Genomic DNA, 23,796 nt, shown 5'->3' on the forward strand with positions numbered 1-23,796 from the left:
GTTTATTTATGGATGCTCCCATGCATTTCCTTTACTGGGTTTTCATCAAAGGAATGGAGAGCTTGGGCTCTGTGTCCTCTGTTACAAGGCTTTGCTGCCACCTACAGTCACAAGTTTATTTCACTGTTTTGTTCACAAGTGTGGCTTAGTTTTTTTTGTTTGTTTGTTTTGTTTTGTTTTGTTTTATTTTGTTGTTGTTGTTTTTTTTACATATTTCCTGGTTTCATTTGATATTTTGCCTATTTAACCTAGTGTGTTTCACAGATGGCAATGGTTTGACTGATTTAGTTCATGTTTATTTGTACTAATTCACCTCAGCTTATTTTAAATTGCTTATTATTTTTAATGGTTTTACTGTAGAAATCCATTTGGTGATGGATTTCTTGTTTTACTGCTTTTTTTTAAATGTATCTGTGATTCATCAGAGAGAGTGCACACTTGATGCTGAGATCTTTGCTGATTGGTTATCCTGATTCGAGATCTTTGATGTGATTGGATCAACCGAAGATCCCGTCACAGCCAATCGTGCCGCAGCTCTTACTGTCAGTTCAAATAGTTAATTCATATGAAAACAGTCATTTGCATTATTCTCGTTATCATTCAGTTCAGTGAGAGTTCTACAGACATATGTCCTCGTGCGTATGTCTATCTCCGTATGAGGAAATGACTCAGAGGAAAGCCTGTATACATTTTGGGTGTAAAATTCTTGCACTGAGTATGAAGAGTCATCCATGTGTTTATAATGCCACAAGGTTTATGTGTGTGGGTCACCACACTTTTGGCACACCGTCCACTGTTTTATGCTTACATCCGGTCATTTACTGTGGTTGTGTGTTAAAATGGTTGTTACTGTTGACTAGTTCCAAAACACACTGAACTGATACATGGCATGGCACAGCGTTTACCCAAAGTGCTTTGTTGCACAACCTGTACTGTTTGATTTTTTTTCTCTTTTTTTTTTTTCAGAAGTTTTACCCTAAGTGTGAATTCAAGATCAGTTTGATCCTTGTTTCTTGTAATGGTCAGAGACGTAATCTTAAGTCATCATTTGTAATTGTTTACAACAAGCATAAGCTTGAAATCAAGTTGAAGAGTACACATCAGCACAATACGTTATACATTTACACTTATCTCACCTCAAAATCCTTGATTTTGTTTTAAAATGTATTCATTAAACTTTGTGGATGCAAACGTTGATGGCCAGTGAGGTTGTGGATCAAATTCAGGATGTTGTTCACAACCAAGTGCTTCAAATAGCAACTCCTCTCTGTCGTAACTGTTACTAAGTTAGGATTCACCTGACCCTTGATCAGCACCTCTGGGGCTGCTTCTCACCAAACAGTGATCTTTTATCTGACTTTGCGGGAGTGTTGATGGGCTTAAATACCACAGAATGGGCTTTAAATTGATTTGAAATGATTTCCATCATTTGTACTGTATTTAGCTTTTTTAAAAAATTATTTAATATTTTTCCACATCTTTTAGTTATGTTAATCATATTATGCTTTCTATGCATTACTCCTTTGTAGTTTTTTTTTTTTTTTCCAAAATGTTTCTCTTACTCTTCGCATTGCAGTGAACACTACAGTTTGGCCCAGAACCCTCAACTTTTAGGACTTAAATATGAAATAAATAAATAAATATATATATATATAAAAAGTATGTGAGTATATATATATATATATATGTATGTATGTATGTGTATATATATTCATTCATATATATATATATATATATATATATATATATATTTTTTTTTTTTTTTTTTTTTCATGTATATGTGACCGGTGTCAATTTAAACATTAGCCAGTCACTAGATAAGTGCAATATTAAGATTGAAAAACTGATATTTTTCACGTGTATTATATTGTAATGAATTACAGGAAATCTGAAAAATCACATTTGCATGATTGCTTATACTACATATGTATTTATTGAGTAAGACTTAATATTTAAAATGTATAGCAATATCATTAAAATGTAAAATGATTTTTTAAACTTTTTTTTTTTTTCATTTTTTTGCTTTGACTCTGCTTTTTTCCAGCCATTGTATTCCTAATAATTGTTTGGTATTTTCAAATTGCATTTTCTCCCCTTAAATAAATAAAGATGAGTATTGAAATGTTCTGGGTGTTTCTTATGTCAAATACTGCCTTGTGAAGGAAACATATTCGAACATCTTCCCTCATTAGAGCAGAGTTTGAGACAATAGGTAAACCTAGAGAACTGGTAAAAATAGACTAAATAGTTGACATTCACTTTGGGGAAAAAAACCCAGACAATCCATAATTTTTCTTTTTTTATTTTACTAAAAACTCAGAATTACAATTGTGTTTAAGCATGTGGTATAATCAACATTTAAAATTATTACTCAAACATATTTCCTTTTTGAAGTGTTATGTAACGGCTTACAATTTAAATGTTGAGATAAAGCCCACATACTCATTCAAGTCTCCCAAATATACCAGAACCAACAACAAGCCCTTAAAGTGTGTTCTTCATAAATATTTCAATCATTACACATTATCACAGATTTTTGGCAAGAGTAAACCCCACAAAAAGTACCTTTATTAGCTACCATTGATGCATCTTTGTACCAAAGGCAACTTAAGTAAATTCATCTGTACAGGAAAACATATATTTGGCAAAGGAAAAAAGTCCCTCTGAAAATGTACCCCTGCTTCACATAAGTGTATTTTATTACCTTGTCCCTTTTAAATAGTTAAATAGTTCAAAAATATTGCCATATTCCACATCTAAAAAAAACAAACAACCATAACACCTACGTAACAGACAGCAGAAAACAGGAAAAAGTGAAATTCATTTGAGGTCAATGGACATAAATTATATTTCTTTCAAATAACCATAATTAATGCAACAAATGTAATGATAGTTTTAGCAATAAATTACCAGAAAAAAAGAAGTCAAGTCAAACCCATTTCACCTCAAAAAAACAAAAAACAAAACAAAAAAACCTTTTGTTCACTCATATCTCATACAATTCCCATTTTCACAAGTGCACTATAAATGTGTAATATTTATATATTAAAAATGTGTGTAGAAAGGAAAAGACTGCGTTGTAGTCAAGGCAGAACTCTCCTTGCACTGTCTGTGACTTTTTGTCATGTCTGCTCTCATTCAGAGAAGAGGGGAGCAGAATACCTGATAGTGAGACTGAAACGTTTTTCTTTTTTTCTTTTTTTTTCTTCAGTCAGTTCATTTTTGTATTGCTCATATAATGGAAGGAAGTCCCTTATTTGGGGAGAGTGTTCACTTGAATGGTGTCTTCATCTGGGTGGTGTCTCCCCTTAGAGGTCATCCAGGTCATACTGTTTAAGTCTGAAATCTATGACACCAAGTCCCCAAACATCTTTTTTTGCCAGAGTTGGCAATCCTATGCCATGGTGTTGATGGGTTGATGTTCGGATTTTCCTTAAGCGCAGTGAGCCCATCCCACAACCCAAAATCTCTGTGTTAAGCTTTGTCCCCATCAGATCCAGCACTGTAGTCAGCTTGAGGTCCAAAAACAACTTGATACTGAGTCTGTTTCCCACCTGCGTTCTGCAACTGTTGTTGACCAAGTCAATCAACTGATTTATATGTTATAACTGTGCAGAGTTCCAATTATAATTATCATCCGGATTTGAGAAAACCTGAACGTTTAGAATATGTGAGGGTAAATAAATAAAAACATATTGTTCACTTTTTTATGTAGAGAAGTTGGGATCCTCCGTGAAACGTAACCAAACTTTTTCACATTTTTGAGAAAGATGGTGAAAAGAACTGTATGTGACTCCTCTTGGTGTGGAATGCCATCCAGCTCTGAGATAGTGAGGATGAGTAAAAAAAGAGCTCTTTCTCGAGTGTGTGTGTGTGTGTGTGTGTGTGTATACATATCAGAGAATAATCCATAAATGAAAACAAGGCAGGTGGAACTGCAGGTTGGGCCTTTGTGATGTGTGTGTGTGTGTGTGTATGTGTAGGCACCAGTGTGTGAAAAGTGATTGTGCGTGTATACCTATGAACATGTGTGTTATGTTTTTTTTCTTAAGTGTGCCAGGAGGGTTAGCACCCTGAAGCACCCTGCATGCTCGATTCATGTATCTGCAGGCATGCAGGTGAATGATTGAGTGTAAAACTTTTAAGTATTACACCGTGCTGGTATGATTGTGTGTGTGTGTGTGTGTGTGTGTGTGTGTACACACGTGGCGAATGCTGTTCCAGTACAGGTCATTGTGTTTGGCCCTAGCTCCCCTCGATGAGCTTAGCCAGGCTGTCACGTAATTCTGTCAACTCAAAGATTTTTCCATCCAGGAGTTCCAGCAGCGAGCGAAGGCTTTTCCGGAAGTTTTCCTGTTCTATCTGACTGCTCTCCAGACGCTGCTCAAGCTCCACCACCTGAGCCTCCAACTCCTGATTCCGCGTCTCTGTTTCCTAGGAAACACAAGTGTGCAAACAGTGGGTGCATCTGTCTTTATAACAAATTAGGAGACCTACTGTATTCAGTCTCTGACAGATAGACCACTTCTCATTCTTTAGATCCATAAACAACTGACCGAAATTGAAATGCTGGGGCTAACTGAAAGTAAATCAAGGTTTACCTCTAGTCTGTGTGCAGTGTAGGTTAGTAGTAGTTTGTTTCCTCTAGTTTGTGTAAATTATGTGAGATTAGCTTGTTGCCTGTGGTTAATATACAATATGCAGGGTTGGTTTGTATAAAATTTGTTAAACGTAGTCTGTTTGTGTCATGTAGTTGATTACCTGTAGTTTGTGAGTGGTTAGTGTATAGTTTATTAAGTGTAGTTTGTGTGTGATGTGTAGCGTGTTCAGTATGAGGGAAAAGTAAGCTTGTAGTTTGTTACCTGTAATTTCTGGGAATCTGTATCCTTCTGAGTCTGTAGCTGGTTGGCTTTTTGCACTTCTTCTTTTAAACGTTCCAGTTCCTATAAGGACAGTGAAGGTCAGTAAATAAACAAGACACAGGCACACACAACTTAAAATACCAAAAATTCAACATTCAAACCTCTTCCTTGGCCTTGAGTGCTGCTTCTAACTCCTCTATGGTCTGGTTGAGTTCTGTCTTCTGGGTCTTAATGCCTGTGGCCTGCCCGCTCACACACTCCAGCTCTGTCACCTAACATGTGCAGTTAACAACAGTGCTCATCAGCGCCCCCTCTAGGACAGGAGTGACGTTACTTACAGATACAACTTTTTCTCTGAAGTTCTTCATTAAGATTGGAGAGGACAGACCAGGGGTAAGTAATTTGTCAAAATTTGTCAACCAAGCTCCTTGTAGGCCTCTCTTACCCGTTTATGTAATCTCTCTGCTTCCTCCTGGTACGCCGCAAGCTGCTGCTTCCATTGTTTTACGTTGGCTGTTGATTCGAGGAGCGCTGCTGTCAGTTTGGCATTGTTTCCTTTCAGGGCTGCGAGCTCTGCTTCCCAGTGCTTGTTAATGTTAGAACTGCACGAAAGGCATTAGGACAAGAAAAAGTCTGAAATGAAAGCGTGCAGCTAAGATTCCACTATAACAGTGTTCTTTGAAATGTTGATTTTTTTTTAAACGTCCTCTGGTCTCAAGGGTTCACAAGATTAACAAAACCTTTGCCTATTCATTCATGACTTCAATCTAGGTGACATCAACTCTAATGTCGTTTTAATGCTATGCTGTTGCTGGGAGTTTTTGTTTTGATGACATAACAAAAAACAACCCATTTTTGCAATAAAATAACAATGTCCTAATGAAACAAGATCTGCTGGAGTTTCCAGTCTTAACTCTGCGCCAAAGATGTAGAAATCCCAAACCTCACATCAACCTCTAAATAAAGTGTTTTTCCACCACATGATTGGAGGAAGTCATTCATCCATAATTCATAAAATAATATGATATTATCAATATGCTCTGCATGAAATATCGCTCATTTGAGGTCTGTGGGCCAGTGAGTGGGGAGTGAGAGGCAGAGGAGCTTCACTCGGCCTAAGTGGTTTTCATGGAAAATGATTTAAGTGCTTTCTCATTCATATTTAATACACATCTAACATGGTGTTTTAATTGAATACTTTAGTGTTGTCCAGGCAGGCAGCGATGGGTTGAATTATATATGAATGAATGAATTGACATATGTGAGGCCTGTGATGCACTGTGCCAATTTCATTTTAAATCAGCCTGATGAGAGACGACAACCCTCTGCAGTCCTACTGTAATGTCGGTGTGGCTCTGGGGATACTTATTCTTTTTTATATAGGTTTTTTTAGACAGCTTTTAGATACAATTTTGCAGTATACTGCCGCCTGATAAAGATAGCAGATAAGAGACAGATTTTTGTGACACTGATAAATGTTGTTAAAATATTATTGTAAGTGGACAAGCATGAAATACAGCATAGTTAGTCCCCCTCGACTTGAAATCAATAAACCTACGCAGATATGCTGGGTGTAGTGCACTGGTCTCTCAACAGGCTTTCAATCTCTTTGTGTGGAGCCCATAAGCCTAGTTTAGGGCCCTATTTTTAAATGCAGTTCCTGCCTTCAGGCCTACTGGTAGTTACCTGTGTGGGAAGGGGACTGCGTTGGCCTCTCCCCGGGACTCTGAGTTCTGGGTAGTATTAGCTGTCACCCGTTCGTCATCTGTTCCATTTATGCTCTCAGAGGTCAAAGGTGACTGAAGGTCACCTGTGGCTGATTCCTACCATAAAAGAAAGAAAACAATGACTTGTTAAGCAAAAGTCAAGGAATTTTTTTCTTTTTTTGGCTGTACACATGCCATACTGACACATTTGTGAAATGATAAGGTGCATTAAGAGGTATCACGACACTTTGTCTCTACATTTCGCAGTATCTTCTAGGGAAAGAACCCAACAACTCAAGTTGAGCAGAGAGAAGGACAGAGTCATACTTGGTTTTATAGAGTAGACAGGTGTGAAAGTCAGTTGAAGTCAACTAAATGTTGAGCTGAAACTGCTACTGGATACAGAAGTCTGGCTGGTTTGGGTGGGCTTGGTTTACCTAGATCATTCAGTAACTGTGCTTATTGATTCAAACTGGTCAGGGACTGAAGAGGTTGGAACGTTATGGTTGCCGTGGAAATGGTTGAGTTCAACATAACAACGTCAGGTGTGGTGATGGGGAGTTTGATATGTTATTCGTTCTGACATTTTACCCTCTGTTAGGGACTGCGGGTCAAGGCCAATAAAGGTTTGGATGTTATGGCAGGTGTGAAAAGAGGCAAAATCATTACAAATAATTTGAAGATGGGTTGAGAGGGGCAGTTCAGCGTAAATGTTTTGAATGGGATGCGTTCACTCAGACTTTAATTTTACCTTTGTTGTAGCGCTGGTCATTGCCTGTGGAGAAGGGGGGAGGGGTGTGCGTTAGTGTAAAATGTTTGTGTGTGAGGTCGACGGTGGGAGAGTAGCGTAAATATTTTTTTGGTTTGTAGGTTCACCTGAGAAGGAGTGCTAGTTAATTCCATCTTCTCCTGAGATTTTTCTTTAGCTACTCGTGCTGCCTCCTTGAATTCTGCAAACTTCTCTGCAAACTGATAGACAGAAGAAAAAAGAGAGAAAGGGAAAAATAAAAACACAGGGAGTGATAATACCTGCGGAAAAGGTTCTTCAGAGGCTGAGTCATCCACACATTCAGCCTCGTGACTTACACACACGACTTAATAAAGCACAACGCAACGCGGTGACTCACTGATACCCCTCAAAATGAACGCGCACAAACACACAGAAACACTCACACATGCGTACGTTTTATAATTTAATCCCATAACATCAGTGATATAAGTGTGAATCCTGTAATCCTGTAACATCTCATTTCAATTTAATGATCCACAGTTGAAGTAGATTAAATACTTCGTTTGTTTTTTGAGAGCTGTAACTTCATCTGAATCCAACATAGGCATAAATGTAAAGAGCAAATGGAGACCACGTTCATTGTATAATACCTTTAAACGCTTTGATCTGCCTTTGTAGATGAATATATTAAGATGAAGGACTCACTTTGACCAGGTGACTCTCGGAGGAGAACCCAAGACCGTAGACGGTGTTTGCCCGACTGTCTGCCCACTGGCCAAATTTCTGTGAGGTCTTAGTGAAGGTCATGTTTGGAGTGATGGTGCTGTTGATGATAGCCTGAGGATTCAAAACAAATACTTAACTTAACAAATATTCAACATCACAAAAGAAGCACCTTAAAGTGAAATCAGAGGAAAACAAACACTTAATCACCAACAAAAGAAAAAAAAAATCACCATTTGCAGTGTAATTGATGTTGTAGTACACTGTCACCTTATTAAGATCTTATTGTGAATTATTACCTTTTACGTCAAAACAAGCTGATGTGAAAGCAAGTGTTTATGAGACCAGAAGGGATCACAGATTCTTTATTCTGTAGTTTTCCTTTTCTTTCTTCTTTGACTAAATCTTGGAGCAGTGATAAGGTTCCTTTTTTTTTAAATTTTACTATATCTCCACTTTCCCAATAATGTCCCAACCAAATGTTACTGAGGCACTTCACCTCTTCCTCAGTCCATGTCAGTCCTCTACTCATCTTCAGTCAGTTTGGATGCATGTTGTTTATGTCGATATCTTCTCTGTATCCTCAAAATCCCATGATCTTTAGCATCACATGCTGTGATAAGCCTGTATTGTGCTCAAACTACAAACGAATCGTATCAGAGTCCGCTTGGAGACCCCGGCCCTCTCAAATGTTTTTGGTGTATTTAATCGGTGTCGAGTTCAAATGGCAGCATTCACACTTGTTTAAATGAACCACACTATCGGAGCAAATCACACCAGCGTTCCGTAGAATCGGACCAAACAGGTCAAGCGTGAAGACACCTTACATGAGTGAGGCCCGCACACACTTTCATCTGATGTGTGTGAAACCAGTCACTGCAGATTTTCACACATTACATTCACACAGCAGCTGTGCAGCATCATCTAGCAACAACGCATTTGGAGGAGAAAGTTGTATTCTTAAAATCCTCACAATGACATGGAAGCCTGACTGTGTGTAACTACTGATGGCCAGAGAGACGGAAAGAGACCATTCCTAACACACACACTTAAGGGACCACGGTTAACCCCCTTCCTTCAGATACCCGGTCACGGTCAGATAGCGAGCATGGGATAAAGATAAAAAGATGGGATGTGCCTCTACACCATTTGACATCGAAGTGAAATAATGATAATGATGATAATAATAATAATAATAATAATAACAATAATAATAATAGCAATAATAATAATAATCACATGTTTGCTTTTGTGTAAAACTGCTTCAGTTCATGTATTTTACGTCAATGTTTTTCAAACTGCTTTTCTGCCATGCAAAGGACCTTTGCCATGGTAATTAAGAGAAGCTAGTAGGACTGTGTGTGTGTGTGTGTGTGTGTGTGTGTGTGTGTGTGTTTGTGTTTGTGTTATGTCTGATTGTGTTCGTGTTATTGGGACATAGGCTGTGGTTACGTCCCCATTGACTGGACAACAGGAAATGGTCAATGTAGAGACAACCCTACAAAGGGACAATTGACTGACTCCACTAGTATTGATCTGGCACAGTGTGTGTGTGTGTGTGTGTGTGTGTGCACCATGCTTACAGATGTTGTCACATCTGTCACAGAGAGGTCACTGTATAGGACAAGAGGTCAGCTCAGGTTTTCTGTGCCCTCTCAGTTTACACAATTGTATACAGGAGAAAGCATTCAGAAATTGCACTCAGTCTCTCTCTCGCTCTCTCTACCTCTCTCTCACACACACACACACACACACAAACACAGACATACAAACACACACAATCACACAAATACACAAACACACACACAATCACACACACACACACACACACACTTTCAGCTGAAAGCCTGAAGCTAAGGTCAGAGGGAGTGTGGAATGCACTGGTGAGAGTGGCTGTTCTTATATAACTCCCTTAAAATATCTCACAGCTCAGTCGCCTGACCAAAATAAACCACCATAAAACCCACACACACAACTCTCAGCAGTGTGTGTGTGTGTGTGTGTGTGTGTGTGTATGTGTGTGTGTATGTGTGTGTGTGAGTGCGTGTGTGTGTGCGTATGTGCGTATGTGTGTGTGAGACTGTGTGCGTGTGAGTGCAAGTTCATAAAACACTGTACTTTACACCACCTACAGCTCACTGAAGCCATATTCAGGTGAAAGAGTAGATGAACAATACCACAGTGATTATCAAACCATAGCACAGTCTCACATCATATCTCCAATTAGTTAGACAAATGTATCTCCAGCTGACTTCATTTTGCATAACCTTTCTCTTTTTTTTTTTTGGGCCGGAGGACACATTTGATCATGAAATGACCTCCTGACCTTGGCTCCGTCCAGACTGATGATTCTGTAGACATTTCGGGTGCTGTCGTAGAAGTAGGACACGGTGACTGCGTGTTTACTGGTGGGAACCCAGTTCTTTTTGGTGTTTGGATCAATCTGGAAGACATGGGCACGGGTGCTGAAGATCGGCTGCTCCCTAAAGAGAGTGAAAGGGACAGAGACAGAAATAGAGGGATTAAGAAACAGACAAGATTTACGTGACTAGTAAGGTACGACTGTTGTTGTCTCATGTTACACAGGTAAACTGTCAGAATCATTGAACTATCTGTTCTCTCTCTCCGTTGTAACCCTAAACAAACCTTGCAGTTCAATTAAAAACACTGAAAGCATTCCTGAATAGAAACCTGAAAAAATCTATATGAATCCACACGCACATCATACGTACAATGGAAAGTTATATACAGTTACGATGTACTGCCATTTACCAATATAAGCAGGGCAGGATATCAAATCCTGTTATGACAGATGATGGTATACAGTAATCAAAGGAAGAATGGTAACTTTTTTAAGACACTGATTCTCAGTGAAACTTATGTGTACACGCGTACACACACACACACACACACACACATACAAACACACCCCTACATGTCACTCTTTCTCTTTCTTTCTATATACATAATGTGCTGGTTAGCTGGTGTGCTTGTTTATGGAGGAATGCCCAAGAGAAGGGTAGTCTGTCTTTCTCTCTTCTGTAGCTACAGCAGCTATTTCGAGAGAAGAGATAAAGAACATATAATCAGTCACTCAGTCACGCACTCTTCATTCTCACAGCTCAGTGTACTATACAAAGAGCATGTGTGTGTGTATATGTATATGTGAATGTGTGTGTGTGTGTGTGTGTGTGTGCACGTGTGTGTGTGTGTGTGATCACTCTCACAGTATGAACATCACTTCAACACTGTCAGTGAAAATAGCTATTGACAGAGCCGGCTCCAAAGACACCAATCAATAAGAGATCAATGTGGGCATACAGGAGACATTGATTAACGCAGGGCTGCCCAGTGAGTGAGGAAGTGGAGAGCTGAGCTCATTTAAACCAGTCACTGTTATCACTGAACTAAACTCATTTGAACCTTTGAGACATGGCAAACAACAACACTGAAAAGCATTTATCCACCACAGTAAGAAGCACATTTTAGCTATTTTCTCAAAAGATGTGTATGTACTATTATGCAACCAGCAGGGGGAGCGTGTCTGAGAAGAATATGACTAAAGGCAGTGGTTCTAAAACTTCTCAGACTAAGTACCACCTCTGATCAAACCAAAACATCCAAGTACCTCCTGCAAGCCACCATCTCACAAAAGCCACAAAAAACCTCAAAGGCCAATGTAACCAGTGTGTACTTCAGTTTGGCTAGCAGAATTTTGCTTATGTATGCATTTTTTGTTCTTTAGGCTGTGAAAGACAAACAGCAATAATGTTATAACTTTGACAATTTACAATTTATTTTTTCACATGAATAATCCCTAAACAAACAAATGAAAAGAGGAGTCACTGTCGGAATATAGCTGTTGCAATAATATGTCTATTGTAATGCACTGCAGAAAAATAATGTCAGGGAGAGAGAAAGAGAGAGAGAGAGAGAGAGAGAGAGAGAGAGAGAGAGAGAGAGAGAGAGAGAGAGAGAGAGAGAACACATTTCTGACGACAGGCTATGGGTCAGACTTAATCAATGACTGTACTGGAAACCCTCATTCAACCCTCGTAAAGATGACACTGAGAACTGTTTGATGCTCCAACAAAAGACAATCCAGTACTGAAGTGCGCTATGACGAAGCACTGAAAGAAACGAAAATTCAGATATTTATTTGCTTATATCAAGTTATGAATTTCAGTTGCAAGCGCAAAGTGCCTGATTCCAGCACAGCTATCTCCCTTTAAAACATTAATGCAACAAGTGCTGCTAATATGCTAACGTCAGAACAACAGGACTGCTGTAAAGCAAGCCTACAGGGGCTGTAGCCTACATCAGACATACAAACGTAGTTTATTACAGTTGCTATAGTTTTTAAGCTGTTTTGTTCTGAATATTCCAGTTTTTTAGTGTAGATGAATTTTCACAGTTCTCTGGCATACACCCAGGCATATAACTATGAGACAAAGTTTCACAGTTCTCTGGGCTCCACAGTTTGAGAACCACTGATTAGAGGCCTATAGGAGGAGGAGGGGAGGAGAGAGAGAGAGAGAGAGAGAGAGAGAGAGAGAGAGAGATAGGGATAGAGTAAGAGAGTGACAGAGATTGTGTGTGTGTGTGTGTGTGTGTGTGTGTGTGTGTGTGTGTGTGTGTGTGTGTGTGTGTGTGTGTGTGTGTTTTCCATGCTTGTGTGTCCGTGTGACACTGGTTTGTGTCAGTCTTTCTTAGGACCCATATTGTACTCACACAACACACGGACGCACGCGCACACACACACACACACACACACACACACACACACACACACACACACTCATTCATTAGAGTCACACATGAGTGATGTACCATGACATGCCCCATGAAAATTAAGTCAACACCTCTAGACTCTTCACATACATTATAATAAAACACTGTTTTATATCACCTAATTGAACATAAATTGATGAATGCTGGAGTTCATTACATTGATTAATGTTTTTAATTAAAGAATTTAACAGCTACAGAACAGATAAATGAGTGTGCTGGAGATGGTTTAATAACAGTTTATGTATAAATACGTGTTGAGCGAGGGAGAGAAAAATCAAACTCCTCTTTGGTTTGGTATTGTCATTTCAGATGGATTTGGGCTGTAAGGCTGATGTCTGAATGTAAAGCATACACCCTCATAGAGAGGCTGAGCATGGTGTGGAACATCACTGGTGGCAAAAAATAACCCTGCTGTCCAAACCACACTCAGGTGATGCCACTAAAACACTCTTTTTCTTTAGCCTTGTCCTGCACCAAACATGTTCTGATTTGAAACCCCATCCAGATTTGAGATCATGACTGTGTAGCTATGGGATTCATTAAACACTCGATTAAAACAAATAGGCTGGTTAGTAACTCAACTCAGGGCCACAGTTCTGCCCTTAATCCTTAGAGTCTAACAGATCTGGAATCTGGCTGGGATGGACAGGTGTACGGTCTACAGAAGAATCACTCTAAGCAGTGTGTCAGGCCGAGAGACATCAAGACAAACCCAACAGAGGAAAAAATAGAAAAGGAGATATTGTAGGAAGGCGAGGGAGGGAGAGAAAGAGAGAGATATCGCACAGAGATGTGTGGTATAACGACTGAACCATATAAAACAGGGAGGATAGTACAAAAGAGCAAGACAGAACATGAGAGAGAGAGAGAGAGTGAGAAAAAGAGAAAGAGTGGGAAGCAAAATAACACGTCTACCCCGATAATAAACTGATATGTTAAACACTGAATTGACCTTACAGACCTCTTACTGATGTAGCGTTAATAATGACATATCATCTTAGGGATTCTACAGATGCAAAGCATTCAAAAGATTTTTTAAAAAAACTTATGATGAAAGTTTATGCTGTTTCATTCATACCGTAACAACAGCAACCAGTAATAGCTCTATGCCACATATCTGTGTGTCAGTTTGGAATTTTCCCAAGTGATACTCTGGGCGAACAAAGCAAAATGTGCAAAGTGTCTGACGGGGTAAAAAGACGAAAGGACAAAAAAAAAAATTAAAAAAAGAAACATTTATTGTTATGCAGATGGGGGTTTTTTTCGCTTTATCGCCCAAGCCCTATAAAAATAGAGAGAAAGGGACGTAGGCAACAGGGCAAGAACAAGGGAGGGAGAGAAGGGGAGGGAGCACATATTTTAACTCTGTAATCACTGTGTGTGGGTGGAAAAGCTGAGATAACAGAACTGCGCATTTTAAAACAGCACTACAGTCAACACAGACACTGTATGTTAATTTAACTTCACTTCTTTACTTTTTAAAAGCAACAGGACAGAGTTGTCAAGTATGTATACACACACACACACACACACACACACACATACATGCATACATACTTACATACAGGGAGAATGAGAAAAAGAATTGGGGTGAAAAAGTTAATGTAAGGATCAAAGCTGTGGAGGATTCCTTAAGATAGTGTGAGTGGTGCAGAAGGAGCAAAAAAGAGAGGCAGAGAAAGAAAGAGAGAATCTGAAAGAGAGAGAGCGAGCGGAAGAAAGTCAAGTCTATCACACTACAGTGGGCCCTGATCATAAACTGAATGCTACACACAGAACTTAACACCCCTGGGAAAACACAGCACTCGCTCTCTCTCATGGACAGGCACGCGCGTACACACACACACACACACACACACACACACACATACACACGCACACACACACACACGCATGCACATGAACACATACACACAAATGCCATGGATGCTCCAGGGCACTCCACTGCAGCCTTACAATTGCTACTACATAATAAGCACCAAAAGCGACTCATTTATTTGAATATTACTACAAAACACAGAGGAGACATACAGAGAGATAGATAGACAAACAAACAGACAGATAGATAGATAGGTAAATAAATAGATAGTGTTCCATTTCCTGTATGGGTGTCATCTGAATTAAAAAAAAATAGTCCTTAAATAATTACACTTACTAGAGTGAATAAAGCTTTGTGAGCACTTGAAAACAGCACTGTCTCAAATGTAACTGTAACAGTAGAAGTCTTAATGGTTGTGAAATAACTCTTAAGTGAACTCAGACAACTAAAGGATATGTTTCTCAGTCTCATTTACATTATCATGTCTCACATACTATGATCAACATATATTATTTGATCATCTTTATCATCTTTAAAATGTCAATTTTTTTTCCAACAGCTCCCTGATAGTGTAGACCGTGAAGGAACATGGGGAGAGCAGTGAGTGTTGCTAATGAAATATTAGGTTAAAACTGATCATCCGCATATTATAATCTGTACTGCATTTTAAATACTGTCTATATTAAATTTATTTTGTATGTGTAATGACATCCTAAACTGCTAATATGTTAATAGGTGCAACATAATATTTCAATGTAACAACAGACATCTAAACAGAAGTCGCACCATAATTACATTCTTGTACACTTTGAATGTATTGTTATCATGGACACTCACAAAATTATTCTTATAGTTTGGCCCATTGCAAGTTCACTATTTTTAAAATCACCAGATTCAGTGTAGACATCTGCATCTTCAAATTCATATGCTGGCACAAGCTGAACACTGGGGGTTCAAGCACCACAACTGGTGGGATGCAACTGTGTGCACGCGCGTGTGTGTGTGTGTGTGTGTGTGTGTGTGTGTGTGTGCGTGTGCGTCACAAAAACAATCTGCTGTCCCAAGCAATCGATAAGTCAATCGGTAACTAATTAAACCATCTAATTAAACTAATTAAAAGTATGTGTATTCCATGTTGTGTCTGTCACTGTGTGGCAGATGCTTTGAAAAACTAGCTAGGGAAGAGCATAGTTGACATAAATAAGGTTCTGTTAGAAGTGTGTGCATTTGTGTGTCTTCACAGAACAACAAATTGAGTAAAATAAATCGAGCGATCAGTACCTTTCAGTACGTGCCTACCTGATTTTAGAATTGAAATACTGAGGTGATGTCATAGAGGTTGTTATTGAACCTTCTGCATCAGCCAATGAAATTTTCCTTTTCATGGAGATCAATGCCTCAGCTCACTGTATTACAATGATTACTTCTCCACAAACCTAAAAATGCCCTCTCCTGTGTTTGTTGTGCATTTCTGTGTGTGTGAGGCAATACTGATGAAATCAGTCTGCGGACACTGACTTGAACAAGCTGTAATCAGGTTAAAAAAAATAACTGTTTAACAGGAATGTTATATTTAAAACAATCAGATCAAAGTCCAAGGCAGCACAAAGATGATATGAGATCAGTGTCAGAGGGTTAACTGAGTGTTTACTAGTGTGTGTTTGAGTTTCTGTGCGTTTTACTTTAGTGCTATCCTCACAGTTCAGCTGTTCTGTCCATCGTGTCTTGTGCAAAATTGAGCCAAATTGTCTTCACGGTCTGGTAGTGTTTTATAATTGCTGATATTGCATTAGACCATCTTTTCCCCCATTTGGGCGACAAAAAAATATATTTGGAACACTATTTGGCAAGGAGCTGTAACAATGATGATGAATCACTACTGTGGGTTGTGTAAGCAAGGGTGTGTCTGTTTACTTAAGTTCTATTATCCTATAGAGTATATTTTGAAAGGTCTGGAATGTATGACCTCAATATGTGTCAGGAAAACACATTGTAGAGTATAATAGTCCTGAGTTGTCATAATATGGTCTCCAAAATACTTGCCTCTTTATCTACTTTCTTTTAATTATAACGACACTTTTTTCACATGTATCAAATCAGCCAATATTTACATGAGCAGTTTCAGACTGGCAGACAGGATGGCGTCACCTTCAACGGTAAAATAAAGATGTCCCTGTGGATTACGGGATGACAGATCAACTGATGGCAATCCCAACATGCAAAACAAAAACTCCTCTTCCTGCTTCCCAACAAAAGCAATGAACCTAGCCACCGGAAATCCAATTTCATTTACAACCCAACCGCAGCATGGCTGTGATCAAAGGAACCTGCATTAACCCCCACAAACACACAGGCCTGCTGATGAACCTGGTGTAGGAGCACTTAAGGGAACAGAGCCATTCCAAGGAGTGGTGAACAGCAAAAACAAGAGAGGGCAGTAGAAAAGAAAGCAAGAAAAAGAGTGAGAGATTTGATGAAGAGATTATGGAAGGAAACAAAGAGATGAGGGGAAGGAGTGAGAGAATGACACGTAATGAGGGAGAAGAAGACATGGAAGAGGCTGAGAAGATGGAAGGATCGAGGTGGACATTGTGAGAACATTCTGGAATGATTATAATCCTGGTTCCTGCTCTTCCCTGCATCTCTTCTGAGTTACTTTCAATAACTATAAGAGGTAGACAGCTCTTACGTCACACAGATAAACACACACTCTTTTCCCACCTGTGTTAGGAGGACAGGTTTAAACAACTTTAAGCGGTTTCATATCTAAAGTCATTTTCATTTCACAAATACACACACACACACTCTCAAAAGTAATATCTTTCCAGGGTTCCAGGGGCAGGAGAGAAGTTTAATTGCTCGATTTGGAACTCATTAGGCGACGGTAAGGGTCTTTTCTAGGACAAAGAGATGTATAACACACTAAGGGACCTCTCTCTTTCTCTCCAGTGAGGGGAATACTCCTCTGTCCCCCTGAGTTAATTAAGTTACTAGAACAGGGACTTGGAGTTTGTTATTTAAAGGAAGAAACCCATTAATCACTAAAGCACTACACTACACTTCTACCTCCATAGCTAGCTATGTGCCTTGCTATGAGATTAATCTTTAAACGCAGGCTCCTATAATGTTTAGAGGAGATTCTGGGTATTTGAAGAGAATTTTATGGGAATACATGACTTTACTACACAACATCCTAAAAAGCATAAGGGCAGTTAGAATTCAAACATACATAGAACATGGAATGTTATTCAATATCATACTTCATATCAGGTTATCATCAACAATGTAGGGCTGGGTGATGTGCCTGTTGTACAAGATCAAAAGTTGAAATGACATTTACTCTATCTTGCACTGAGGTTAAATTTTATGTACTCACAGACAAGGGCAGAGAGAGCTGATCACAGATCAGGCAAATCTTTGAGCTTATCACCACTAAACAGCCAATTGCCATCCACCAGCTTAAATCAGACTTCCTTCAGTTCAATTTGCTTACAACAGATTTAACCTCTCTTATCAAACATTCTGCGTGGGCTTTATGTGTGTGCTTTTGTGAGTGTGTTTTGTATATGTGTGTGTGTGTGTGTGTGTGTGTGTGTGTGTGTGTGTGTGTGTGTGTGTGTGCACGCGTAAGTTTGTGTGTTCTATCATAATCTTTTGCACAATAGGTGGTTTTGTGGCATACACAGACCATGACGAAAACCCTGGGCCACTTTGTTGAAAAATCTGGCAGCTGATGTTATCATATCAGCAGTTTTTCTCTCTCTCTCTCTCCCCCTGTATGCCTAATCCATATTCTCTCTGTATTCCTATTTGGTATTTGTATAGAAATAGGCTATTGTCTATCTAAAATGCAAGCAGCCCCGCTGGTGGCCAATAATGGCTTACACACGATTCATATGGCAAAAAGTCAACAGTGTTTTGTACGTATGTTTGTGTGTTTGTGTCAGTGGGACAAAGTTTGCACAACAGTACACAATACAAAGACGATGTACAAAATGCATTTACTATGCATATCCTCAGAGTGAATATCTTATGAAGCAAGCCTATTTGGAGCATATTTGGCATAGGTTCTTTTTTCAGGTTGTGTGTGTTGTTAATGGAGGTTTAGGGTGGTCTGCATAGCAAATTTTGTTGGAAAAAGCCATTGTTACTGTTCATTTGCGAAACATACTGGTGTGTTAGAATTCTTTGACACTTTCAAAAAGTACAATAAGTAACAAGGGCCAATTTAAATACCTCTCCTTGTCGTGGCAACAGTCACGTGACTTCAGAATGGTGTGTATCCAATGAAAATCCCCCAACCACCCCTGCTTCCCACACATACCCTCAGCCAGTCAATATAGAAGTCATTCCAATCACAGGTTGGGGGGCAGTAGTTTCTGTACCAAAATATCCACTTTGGGGTATTAATTACCCTGCTCATAGATCCCTCCTCCTCTATCTTCCTCTGCCTCCCTGCACACACTCGCACCAACATGCACTCTCTCACACACACAGACACACACACACACACACACACAGATAGAGGGGGAGAGGGCTGAATTGATGTGTTCTCCTCTCTCTCCTTGATCACTATTAAGCTGGTGAACTATTGACAGCTGCGGGCCTACAGAGGTGTCAAACTTTTTCCTGGCAACAGCCCTTAAACACTCTCTCTCTCTCTCTCTCTCACACACACACACACACACACACACAGAGTACTGTGTGGGTATAGAAGCCCTGGGAAGATGAAGTAAAATGAAATGAAATGAACAACATGAAATGCCACAACAGCAGAAGAGTTGATGAACCCCCCACGCACTGACACATTGACAAACCCTTTCAACACACCCTCTCTTTCCTCCTTGAAATCTCTGGCCCTGTTTACACCTTGCATTTAGATCTGATTTTGGTGATCTGATCACTAGTGGACAGCTCTAAGTGCACTGGATGCGTTTACACCTGTACTTTTGAGCTGTCCACTTGTGATCGGATCACCAAAATCAGATCTTAATGCAAGGTGTAAACAGGGCCTCTCTTGTACTGTTTAATGTTGAGACAGCGAGAGCTGTGAGAGAGCATCCATCTGTTCTCAGTTCAGGCCTGATTTTGGCTACTGAAGTCCTATAGAGAAACATTAGCATAATGTTCCATGCCTGGACCAGTGACACAAGCTAGATAGGGACCTTATTACTGTCATTAGCAGTCTATTGAAAACAGGAATCTATGCCATTGTTAGCAAGTCCATGGTAAATGTAGGCCTAACCATCTGCCTGATCAGAGAACAAGGACACCTATTTGAGAATATTTATTTGGACATTGCAGACTGCTGTCATGTTGGACACCGTGAAACAAATGTCCTTTGGCATACAGATGGTCAGGCTGGTCCTGTCAGTGTTAGATGAGCTGGTCCTTTTGTGGGTAGCAACAAACCTGAGCATTAGCCCTGAATGTATTCTATGGTCCAGTGATGTGCACGCTGATATTTTTAGATGTTGGAGAGCTGCTGTTATACAGAAGTAATGCACACCCACACGTTGAGATTACAGAGAACTGATGCCATCCCACCTGACACATCTTAACCATTATATTTTTTAAAAAAATGTGTACGACTAAAGGGGTGTACTGCAAAGGGGGGCTCACAGGTAAGCAAGGTAACCTTGAGTTCAGTTTTGGTTTGATGTTTTAGGGCAGCTCTTCATATATGTGTGTCTCCCTTCTTTCATTGCTTTCCTATGACAAATGCCCATTTTATTTTTCAGAGTCCAGAGAATGCAGAACCAAGGAAATCTTATGCTAAATCAATTATAACTAAATCATTTACTACTTCAAACAATACCCTCATCTTTGGTCATTACTGGCACCCAAAACAGACAATTTTAGGATAACCAAATCAGTATGAAAAATGTATCCAATCTTTTAGTTTTAGTTTGGCTAGAGCGAGAGAGAGAGAGAGAGAGAGAGAGAGAGAGAGAGGGCAACTCTTCTAAGATGGATTTACATTTAAAAAAAATATTAACATACAAAACCTGACAAAGCATATATTTGATCACAATTCAGTAACCAACAATAAGTATTCTACTTGTGTGTTTTCATACCAATCAAATTCTTTTATTTTTTTTCACTAGTCCAGCAGCAGCTTGTTCACCAGGGAGGCCAGACCTGGCATGCACAGGCTAATCTGGTTATCTGGCAGGAACTGTAATGTTAGCTCATTACATGGGAATGTGCCTTCTTTCAGGTAAGGGTGTAGCTGCATTTGACCAATCCTGCATCTATACGGTCAGTTATGCTCAGTGTTAAGCCTTGTTCAAAGCTTTCGAATATGTAAGAAGTGAGAGGTGCAGAAGAGTATTTCTCCGTCTGTCTCATTTAAAATTACAGAGCACTCTCTCTCTCTCAGAGAACAAAAAAACAAGGGGCAGAATTATGTATTGTGTCCCTGTGTGTTTTTAGCATTCCTTTAGAAAGCACTCTGGCTTGACATGTCAAATGTTCTGTGGGATATTTCCACCTGCAAACATCCAAAAAGATACAACAGAAAAGAAAAGAAAAGAAAAGAAAAGAAAAGAAAATTCATCTCGAACATGTTCGGGAAGCTCTGACTGGCTCCAGCTATTTGCATCTACCTGAATGCACACGCCTGTAATTACATCAGTAAACCACCGCCAACCCTAACACTACATACCGTTAGTGCTGCACTGCAATTTTAGTGTGACAGCTAGTTTACATTCATCCATTATGCAAAATGCAGCGGCCCTCTCTAAAGCTACAGTAAAGCAATGCATGTTTTAAAAAGTGGACTCTACGAAAGGCACTCATGGTCTGTCTGCTTGCTTGTGAGAATCCTAAGTGACAACAACAATGGTCCCTGCAATGGTCAGCAAAAATAATAATTGAAACCATAACAACAAGCAAACATTCTGTGATCCCTTGTCAGTTTACTCACTAGCAGCTAGAATATGCAAAGGCCTTCCCTAGGGTCCTATGTGCACTGAATTGGAAGATGCTCTTACTATAATTGATTAAGTGATAGACTGATCGATCACTGTTCCTTAATATCTGAACCATTAACCAAACACTATCATGGCAAACCTGGACTCGGACCATAAAATTCACTTAAAAGAATCATCCAGTTTTCAACTCATATCAATAACAAAACATACTGTATAGTTGCAGAGAGTGCATATGACTGTCATCTGTCCACAGAGACTGTATATTTTGTTTCTCAGTGATGATGGTTGTTGACAGTTCATTTCTCGACTGTGAGAAGCTCATTCTCGATGTCTGTTCTGTGCTCACTCTGGAAACATGCAGTTTCAGAGGCCCTCTGATATTAAAATTGTTTTGTTGACTGGAATTCTATGTAAAAATAACTATGTAAAACTACAGACAAAACGAGTTTTCAGAGAGTATCCTACGGTGTTCAGAAAAGGTCTCCCATACTTCTTCAAATTAACCTTGACTTCATTTAAAAGAAGCTAAGTGAGACTTAAAGGAGATTTAAAAATCAATGCCCACTTGAAATTTTAAGTGAACCACACACACACTTAAATTTATATGTACGTGTGTGCGCATATACATACATACATACATACATACACACACACACACACATATCATGCAAACATACATGCATATCTTCGTAATTCTTTACAACTGAATAACTGATCCGCATAAATGATTCTAACTTCATAGACTGATCCTCAGACCCCTGTTTACCAGTAGCGTGCTATTGACAGCTAGCGGCTGTTCACGCTCAGCATGTTGTGTGCTGAGCGAGGGTAGTGCTGAAACAACCTTTATGTTCGCAACAAAACAACAACCAGGCTGAACAGTAGGATACCGCATGATCTCATTCACTCATAGGCTAACTACAGTTGTTGACATAAGGCCCCCTCTGCAAAAACTGTATAATAAGGGTGAGCTCCTATGCCAGAGGAGATTAGACTGAGACTGAGCAAAAACAACGTGAACTGTGCCGTACATACCCCATTTTGCTTGGTTGGCTAAAACAAGGTTCCGTCGGTGGAAGCGGATGGTTTCGGGCGGCGTTAATCGGTGTATTTCCTCTCCCGAAGGCTTTTCGGTAAAAGCTTCGATGGTTATGGTCTGGCGGTGATTTTGAGATACAGTTCCCTCAGTCCGACATGGCTTACAGTGTAAACCTATGGGGCTTTTATCTTCAGAACGAATCCAAACAAACTTGTCGTTGCATGTTGTCAAAAATAATAACCACTGTAGAATACTTGCATTCGCAAACACATTCTCGTTTGTGGGACAATCGAAGCGAACAGCTACCGAGGCTCAACATACATGATTACCACACACGCATGAATTTCTCCACAGCGCTGGGAACACCAAACTATTTTTGCCTCTCTGACAGAGCAAGTGTGAGAGACCAAAGAGGGAGCCTGTTATGTTCCCCTGGTGTTGTTGACAGTGGCTTCTCCTATCTCCAAATGACCCTTAGATATCGACCCTGTCCAAAAAACACTGGGGTCTTACACCCTAGTATTCGGCTCTGCTCGCTGCCCTCTGCTATTTACTATAACAATCTGACACCTCTCCGTGAATATCCCCAGCTGTACCGCATACAGTTATCCTCGGGCGAGAAAAATGCTGAATGTTCATTCCAGCTTCTGACTTTGACAAAAGGGACTGATTCTTTTGACGCTTCTGCACTCATTCGTTACCTCTTGCAGCTGAGCGCTGTCGACAGTGCCATTAAAAATCCCCTTAGAGCATATGAAAATGCATCTTCATACGGAAGAAACGCAGAAAACTCACCGCCTAGTCTCAAAAAATGTGCAACCCAAATAAATCAAACTTAAATGTTTGCACTGAGGTTCATTTTCGGTCTTCTTCTATCGCCGACGGACCTGGTGCATTCTCAGGGCTCCATCACCCCGCGTCCTTTACTAGACCCGATCTGTCAGTATTGCCTTTTACGTTTAAAAACAGGCCAGCCCGGGAAAATCTGAAGTGCTCTCTCGGCTCAGGTTGGCAGAGGGTCGGCAAATCTTTGCTTTTGTTCGGCGAGTACAAGTCCAAATAATAATCCTAGGCCTGTCCTTCTATGGAACGTCTTCTTTCATCCGCCAGTATATCGACTCATATCTGCTTTCATCCTCATTCATCACCTCTCCATCCTCTGTCCGCCGACAACGTTCGTGGGGCTACGTC

The 23,796-nt window shown here is 39.8% G+C and overlaps 1 protein-coding gene across 1 annotated transcript; it reads right to left on the reverse strand.

Moving 5' to 3' along the window:
* Positions 1-4,205: 4,205 nt before the first annotated feature.
* homer1 (homer scaffold protein 1) lies at positions 4,206-22,606 on the reverse strand. Its single transcript, XM_030767937.1, has 10 exons — positions 22,602-22,606; positions 10,348-10,504; positions 8,004-8,135; positions 7,445-7,537; positions 7,320-7,343; positions 6,549-6,685; positions 5,308-5,464; positions 5,024-5,134; positions 4,863-4,943; positions 4,206-4,434 (listed from the first exon to the last, which is right to left on the reverse strand). Exons 1-10 carry the CDS (start codon positions 22,604-22,606, stop codon positions 4,246-4,248), a joined length of 1,086 nt encoding a protein of 361 aa, XP_030623797.1. The 3' UTR covers positions 4,206-4,245.
* Between the last annotated feature and the right edge of the window lie 1,190 nt (positions 22,607-23,796).

The sequence above is a fragment of the Chanos chanos genome, chromosome 3 (assembly GCF_902362185.1).
Source record: "Chanos chanos chromosome 3, fChaCha1.1, whole genome shotgun sequence".
Lineage (NCBI taxonomy): Eukaryota > Metazoa > Chordata > Actinopteri > Gonorynchiformes > Chanidae > Chanos > Chanos chanos.

What these genes read in the sequence shown, in the direction of transcription:
- homer1 (XM_030767937.1), bottom strand. An exon ending in TCAGTCTGGACGGAGCCAAG is followed by an intron (nt 8,136 to 10,347) that starts GTCAGGAGGTCA and finishes TTGAATCCTCAG; the next exon opens with GCTATCATCAACAGCACCAT. An exon ending in CAGATTCCCAGAAATTACAG is followed by an intron (nt 4,435 to 4,862) that starts GTAACAAACTAC and finishes TGTGTTTCCTAG; the next exon opens with GAAACAGAGACGCGGAATCA.